This window comes from Aythya marila (genome assembly GCF_965140915.1).
Source record: "Aythya marila genome assembly, chromosome: 6".
Classification (NCBI taxonomy): Eukaryota; Metazoa; Chordata; class Aves; order Anseriformes; family Anatidae; genus Aythya; species Aythya marila.
Window position 1 is genome coordinate 13,966,289 of NC_139047.1, and position 8,100 is coordinate 13,974,388.

The following is an 8,100-nucleotide window of genomic DNA, read 5'->3' on the forward strand; positions in this document are numbered from 1 at the left end:
CTCAGGGATCTTGCTCCTAAACAACAGCAGAGTCTAAGATTTGCATCCTTTGGGAGGCACTGCTCTAACTACTGTAGGCTTCTAGGTGGGTAACAGGAAGAATTTATGCACTCAGCTATTTTAAAGGCAAAATCTACAAAACACAGTATTTTTCAGGATGGTCCAACAGACAACCCATTCAATATCTGCACTTCAAAACTGGACATGCCTAGGGCAGGCCTTCATAAATCTCAGCCACAATGACTCTTAGTGTTCCTGCCCCCAGCACAAAATTTAGAGCCATAACCCGCTGGCAATGCACTGGACAGAGAAAGTTAGTATCTGCCCTCCAGTGCTGAAAGACTGGGGCAGCCTGCCTGAAAACCTCAATCCCATCAGTGGAACTTAATATTTCACGCAGACAAGTAAGTAACCTTCCTCTCATAAGCCACTCCAAAGCAAAATTTACTTAATTCTAGGTAACTATGATTGAATGTTTTTCCTTCAGATATGAAATCCAAATTGAACCACTTTCTCCATCAAACACAGTGAACCTATTTATACTAACACCAAAAAACAAAACCTTACAGAAATTTTTGCAAGGTTTATCTTAGTCCTTGACCACATTGACCAAAAACAATAAAAGAAAATAAAATTTGCTTTCTAATGAAGTTTACCAACCTCCAAATAAATTGCCTAAAAATTTTCTTCCTGTAACACATCAAAAAATATGTGTCATCAGCTTGTTTATCAGTTACTTTCAACAAAACTCCTAACAAGACAGATGGCATCCAGATATAAAAGAACAATAGTTCACAATACAGGAAACAGTTCTTATGAAGCTTATGTATTTATGTAAATATCAGTTTGAAACTTAAATAATTTTGATAATCACGGCATGCAGATTGAAATGAGCATCTTCAAACAAAACCACCTCAGGCTTCCCTTAAATCTGCTGAAAAAAAAAAACACAACCTAACAGCCTTGATCTGATCTTCTAGAAGTATAGTTTTAAAAACCTGGTATGATCTGTAGTAAGAATCAACTTCAGTAAACTACCAACCAGCTCAAAAACAGACAAAAAGTCCAAAAGTTATTCCCAAGTATTCTGTTAGAGTTCATATAAATTCAAGCAATATATTCATAACAAAGTTACAAATTACCCTAATAAGAACATTCACATCTATGTATCACAGCTTTTAACTCTAAGAAAATATTATATGCTTAATTTATGAGTTCAGCACAAAACTAGCTTTGGCTCTGTGTATAACTGAGACATAGAGGCTAACAAAACCCAAACCTAATAATGTTTGTCCCTCTCCTTCAATTCACTGAACGTAAAACAACTTCACTACGGTAACAGTAAGCCAATAATAATAAAGCAATTACTTGTATTTCAGGCTGAAAGACCATTAAGAACAGATATTACAATGACATCTACTGGGAAATAAGCTATAAGAAAAGTGAATAGCATATGTAGAACGTGACAGAGAAAATGCACCTAAATTCATTGTGCTGCCATTACCTGCACTGTTGAAGTGCAAGCAGCCACATAACTAAAATACCAGATAATGGTATTCAACAAAATTTACAGGATTTTGATTACAAAGCAAGATATTAATTTCAGATGAACAATTAAGGTTGAAAATACAGTATATTAAAAAAAAAAATCCAGTAAATTAGGCCAAAGATTGGCATGTAGACTGCACTCAAAATCTGTTGCAAAACTTGGCAGTTAACACAAATCTGTCTTCTTCTCAAATAAAATATTCTGCTGAACACAGCAGAGTAAGATTTCACTCGTTCAAGTACCGACTGGAGAAAGTCTTGTTTTACTTGGTGTACCACTGTGGTGCACCACTTCCTGCCTTAAAACCTACAGCACTAAGCCACAAAGATGAATGGCTGCAAACACCGGTAAAACACAGGCAACAAACAATACATTTTAGAGAGCTTATCAACTGCAAGATGCAGAAGCTTGCTAGACTGAATTACAATTCCTGATCCCTCTTATTCAGTAACTACAATCAGAAAATAACCTATAGAAGGGAACTACAAGAATGCCACTTCTAACTAACAGCATTACAAGACTTACTTTCTAATGGCAATGTGCATATTTACCAATTTTCATGTTTATAAATAAAGTATTACCACCAGCAACTCCCACTGATAAAATGTCTCATGTTATTTCCATATCCACTCAACAGAAATCAATTCTACTCTTCCTGAACCCTCATTTGAACTTGTGACACTATTAAATGAATTAAATTTGCTTTCCTGGCAAAACACAGCACAGTTAATGCAAGAGGAAGTACAGTGGTTGAGTGATAAATACTTCACCAACTTTACCAGCTACTCTGACTCTCTTTGAAGAAAACAGGATGAGCCTGTATCTCCATTACCCCCACAAAACTCACCAACCTACCAACAAGCTCTCTGCAAATCTTCAGCAGAGAGCCATGCAGAAACAATTTGTACAGCCGTTTAATACAGTTGCAACCGAGAGAAGCATACACTGTGACTGAACTACTGCCATGGGATTTTATTTCAGAACATTCAAATCAAAGATCCATAAACATAAATGGCATCTTTTAGCACTTTTTTTTTTCCTAATTTTGTCATAAATACTGAAAACATGTGGTGTCACTTCAGAGGGTTTTTCTATTTGTATACCCTAATAATGCAATATGGAGGCTATCCAACTCCCCATCCAACTTCCAGTAGCACCTGTCAACCTCCCTTTAAATTATCGAGTCCTTAAAACTCTGACAGTTGGAGATACAATAAGTAAAAGGGAAGGAGGACATGAAAAAGTAAAAGAAGCCAAGAAGATCATCAGTATTATTACTAGTTCTGTTACAGCAGCACCACTACCCACCATCCAGTTACTTCTCCACTTTAAGGGAACGTGGAAACCTTGTAAGTGATCTACAGTCTGAACATGAGACAGCATGAGAGCAGAAACACTGAAGAAAGTAGTAGGGTACCCATTTACTTTGTATTTTTAAAGAGTTTTAACCTGACAGCATCTTCCTGAAATTCTGGACAAAAATTCTCTGGATCTCATCAACACCCACTTTAACGCCTGCCAAATGAGTCTTCTATCAACACTAAGCTTAACCAACTCTTCACCAAAGTTGGATTTAAAAGGAAACAAATTTAAGGAACGGGAGAACTGAAAACCGTGAAAACCACTTTCTCATCATTAAAATAAAATAAAAATAAATCAGTTGTTTTTGTTAAGGTGATACATATCTCATCTTCAGCAAAGAGAACAGAGATCTTTCTCAAACTTGTGTGTCTAAGGAATTAATGGTTTATAAGCAAGTTAGCTACTTATACCAGTCGTTACAAGCAGCTCAGCAGAAATTTCACATTAAATGACTAAAACCCTTCCCCTTGCAAATACAAGGGCTTTTCCACGTATAAAACTCAGTACAATCACAGCAACATGAAGACTATGAAGACAGGAAAACCCAAAGAAAAGCTCGATCCTCCTTTTCAGTCTCTAGAAAAGGCAAGCAAAGCATAAGAGTCTTGAAAGACCAAGAAATACAGAGCCCGTTAGAAGCATCTGGAGAACACAGCACACAGAAATCCCACACACTTTCTGAATGCTGGACAGGACACAGAGGCTTGGCTTTTCACTCAATTGTGTGAGCTGACTTTGCTGGAGGGACTTCACCCTGTATCTGTTCCTGCTAGATATGTACGGGCTGAAAAGCCACCAATCTGATAATTTTTTTTGACACTTTGAAAACGGCAAGTTAACAGATACAAGCATCCAGTTACTCTAGAAAGCTCTATGCTCTATTTACACCATTGTAACTAGAAAACTTTTCTCTGCTTTTTATGAAAGACTCAGATAAATCAATGTGGACTGCAAAAATGTTTTTATAATATCAAGTATAATACAGTATAACATATAATAGTATAATATTACTCGATATTGTATAATATCAAGTATAATATCAAGGCAGCATAAAATTTAACCCGTGATTGACATTGTGTCAATACATAGCAGTAACTCTATGATTTCTCCAAGTTATTAGAAGACAGCTTCTTAACAGAAAGCTGATCTGATTTCTGTAGTAACACAAGCAGATTTAAATGTGTAATTCATGCACTTACGTTTAAAATTAAAAAAATATATATATTCTAATCTACGGTACAATCATAATCACAGCAAAAGTATTAATTGTTGTACTATGCAAGTGAAAATCATTTTTTAAATGTTTATTCTAGCAACTTATTTTCCTATTTAAGAGTAGTGCCTCTTGAAAAATACACCACCTTACTAGATTAATTGATTGGCTAGAGAGCTGGGAGACCAAATTTTCCTGGTGGGAAAATTTAAAAGGAACAGCCATTGTGGAAAAACAGTGAATGAAAAAGCCTTTTTTTTTTTTTTATTGTCCAAATAGTAGCTTTTCATCTTTCATTGCTTCAGTTCCATTTATTATATATTTGCTGTATTTCCTAGTTATTTATCACAAAATTTTAAGCTGATGTGCTCTGATATACTGCTGTATCACAGACTCAGGGGAAGGGTAACGATTTATTTAACATTCCCTGTTGTTAAGTAACTGAGCTCAGTAATATCAATCGTAATTTGGGTAATCAAACCCTGTCAAAATTTAAAGAACATTTTTAATTCCATAAGCAGAAGTCTAATGAGCTACAGCCACCACAGCTCTATGACTATGACCTAGCAATTCCCACACCTAAGAGAGAATGAGCTCAATTGTTTTGAAGCTGCTATGATGTTGCAAAGATGTTGCAAATAGGAAAAACATTCACCTTCTCGCTGAACTCCAAAGCATCTATTAAACTGACCTATGCCTCCACTGACTTTTGCAACAATTTCTGTAGTTGACAATAAAACCACCTCAAAACACCAACTGTCAAAGGGGGGGGGGGGGGGGAGGGATGAGGTGACAGCTTGTTGACTGACAGATACAAGGCAATGAAATGTCTTCAACACCCCTATCGCTGTCATGCCTATCATCCAGCAGATCAAACTCGGATCTCAGTCGTGTACTGAGCCCCTGCTAGATCTCAGGAATATCCATGATAAAACCTTCTGTCAACAATGAAACATTAAAGGATTACAGTAGAATTAGTCCATCTTCTGGAATATTTTTTGACTTTCTAGAAGATTACTCTGCCACATATTTCTGAGCAATTACAAGCACATCTTTGTCACAAAATCCAAGCATTTTTTTAAAACGTAATTTGGACTTCATTGTGCATAATGATTTTTGGAATAATTATTATTAGAAGCAAAATCCCCAATTCTGTTAGTTATATCCAATTACTCACTCCCACTCTTGCAGGGGGAAAATATATATATATATATATATATATATATATATATATATATATATCTTTGGGTATGGATCCTAACCAGGAGTTTATGTAGTTTTGGCACTGTGAACATGGGGTGAACTCCCTAGCAGATTTGCTATAAGGACACTCACATTACTAATCCAGAATCTCTTCCAGTTGGACGTCTGCTCTACAGTAATCCTGCCCTCTAGTCTCTCAGCCAAATCTAAAGGCCAAAGCCTACCACCTGGCCGAGGTCCTCCATTCCCTACTTAAAAATTTAAACCTTTTCATGCAGTGATTCCACACTGCACTTCACTCAGCACTCACAACACAATTCCGTTCTCTCACTCTCACCTCCCTCTCAAAGCTCTCTGTTGTCACGATGGTTGGACAAATTGCCAGCAGTCGGGGTGATATTGATGCACAGTGGCCAGAACCCATCAGGCTGACCAAAAGTGTCTCATTCTCTTCCTTCACTCACCATCTGTCTGTACCCATCTCCTGTTATCTAGGCTATCTTACAGACTGTACACCAACCGGGGCAATAACCCTCTTTTTTCGTTCTCTATTTGTATGAAACAGCATGGAGGCCTCCTCTGTAGTTTTTATTGAAACAATAGAAGTGGAGCTGTTCAATACAAATTTTATATTCTTTGATTTACAGGAAGAAAACAAAAAAGGTCACAGAACAACAACCAAAAAAGCTACATCCACTTCTTCCTACCAGATCTGCCTTCTAAGACACTCTCCTCTCTCAGAAAAAAATCAGTTTCCCTGTTTTCAAAAAAGTACTGATTTAAATACAAGCGTATCAGTTTATGGCTAAAAGAAAATATTTCACTGTATTTTCCTTAAAGAATGCACGTCACACTAATTCAGCACATGAAACGTTATTAATTACATAACAAGGTGCATCTATAGAATTTCATTGCATTGTCATGTTAGGCAAATGACCCAAAATATTCAAAGTCTTCTCTCTGCGAGATGGTTTGTCATTCAACAATTTGAAAGAAAGAGCCTGAGCTTCTTTACAGAGAAATCTTCATTATTCTTTGCCTGTTTAAATAAGCTCTCCCGTTTTCACTGCAAAAACAATCTAGCCACAGATCTCAGCCCCACTCGCCCTCAGGAAACACACAAGCACTCTCCACTTAGAGGACTGAAAGCAAAAATAAAACCAGGAGCCTTTGCGCTTTCCTCGGCACTGACACCACAAATCCATGTCCCCCTTCTCCCCTTCCCACACGCTCAGACCGTTCGGAGGAACGGCTGACAACTGACGGCTGTTTTCTTTCGTTTGGGGGGAAACTCTTCCATTTGACCCCACGATCACCAAAGGAACATATTTCACTTCCTAGTGAAAGCAGCACGAAAGGAACAATCGGAGCCGGCCAGCTGGCTCCTCAGCGGTCACGGCAGAAAGCACAGACTGCGGTACCAACTTACACCTCCTCAGCTCCATGCCACCGCCGCCTGCCGCTGGGGAGCTCTGGATACCACCGCAGCCCTGCTCGGCAGGGGAGACACATCACGGACGGGCAGACCGCGGGCAGCGCGGGGCTGTGCAGCACAACGCCGGGTCGGGGGCAGCCGGGGAGCTCCCTGGCTCACGGCGCTGCTGTCAGCGGAGGGGCGAGCAGCAGCGAATACCGAGCACACCCGCGGAGGAGAGGCGATTTCGCGTAGCAAGCAGTCACACCTTTCACACCGGGGCGCTTAATTCTGGAGGCGAAGCGGCCTCCCCCCCGCCCGGGCCGCCCGCCCGTTATCCCCTCAGCGCGGCGGCCGTTGGGCGACCGTTAGGCGGCACGCGGCCGTTGATCCGCTGAGGCGCCGCGCGCCCCGCCCCGGCCCGGCCCGGCCCGCACCTGGATGTAGTTGGTCTCGCAGTACTCGGCCACCCGCTCCAGGTTCGTGTAGCTGTCGAACAGGGCCCGGCGCCCCCCCGGGATCTCCTCCTCCAGCAGCATCTGCAGCTCCGCCATCTTCACATCCTCTCGCCCCCTCCGTCCGTCTGTCCGTCCGTCCAGCCGTCTGTCTGTCTGTCCTCTCCCGTCCTCTCCTCTCGCACCCACCCCCCCCTCCCCTCCCCACCCCGCTCCGTCCCCTGCCCGCTCCGCTCCGCTCCGCGCGCGCCCCCGCCGCCACCCGCCGCACGGGCCCGGCCTCGCGCCGCGGGCAGGGAGCGCGCGCGGGACCCCCACCGCGGCGGGGGCGGGGCACGGACGGGCGAACCCCGCTGCGCATGCCGCCAGGCACCCCCCCCCCCCCCCCTTCTCTCCTTCCCTCCCTCCCTCCCCCGGGCCCCCCCGCGCCCACTTCCGGCTCCCGGCGCTGAGGGGCTCGGCCGGACCGGGAGCCCCCTGAGGGCCGGGCGGGCTGCGCGGCCGGGGCTGGGCGCTCCTTTCCGCCAGCAACCTCTCGGAAAGGCTTTTTTCCCTCAAAAATGAGATAAAAATCCGTGCCCAGAGGGATGCTTGCCCGGAGACACAGTCCTCAGCTTTTTAGTTCTTCCCCAATGAAGGCTGGGTCAGGCGCAGTGTTCGTTACGCTGCTTTGGAAAGTCTCATGTGCAAAGCGTTTTTCTCTCATTTTTAATATGTGGGTTAAAATTTACATTCAACTACTTGATTATTTTAATTTTTGTGTGCTCTCTTTTTCCTACAGGGAGGTGAGGTGCCAGGAAGGGTAACTCGTATTTTACAGCTGTAGTCTTAATTGAACCAAAAAAGTTCAGGACCCACAAACCACCCTGCTAGGGACCGTCACCGCCATGTGTGTGGAAGAAGA

General features: G+C 42.3%; 1 protein-coding gene across 4 annotated transcripts in view; it reads right to left on the reverse strand.

Moving 5' to 3' along the window:
• ABI2 (abl interactor 2) overlaps positions 1-7,363 on the reverse strand; it is a 59,375-nt gene extending 52,012 nt beyond the window's left edge. For all 4 annotated transcript variants that reach the window (XM_082763764.1, XM_082763763.1, XM_082763762.1 and 1 more), the window contains exon 1: positions 7,179-7,363. In XM_082763764.1, coding sequence (XP_082619890.1) covers positions 7,179-7,295 — 117 coding nt within the window. In that variant the 5' untranslated portion in view covers positions 7,296-7,363. The remainder of the gene's footprint in view (positions 1-7,178) is intronic.
• Between the last annotated feature and the right edge of the window lie 737 nt (positions 7,364-8,100).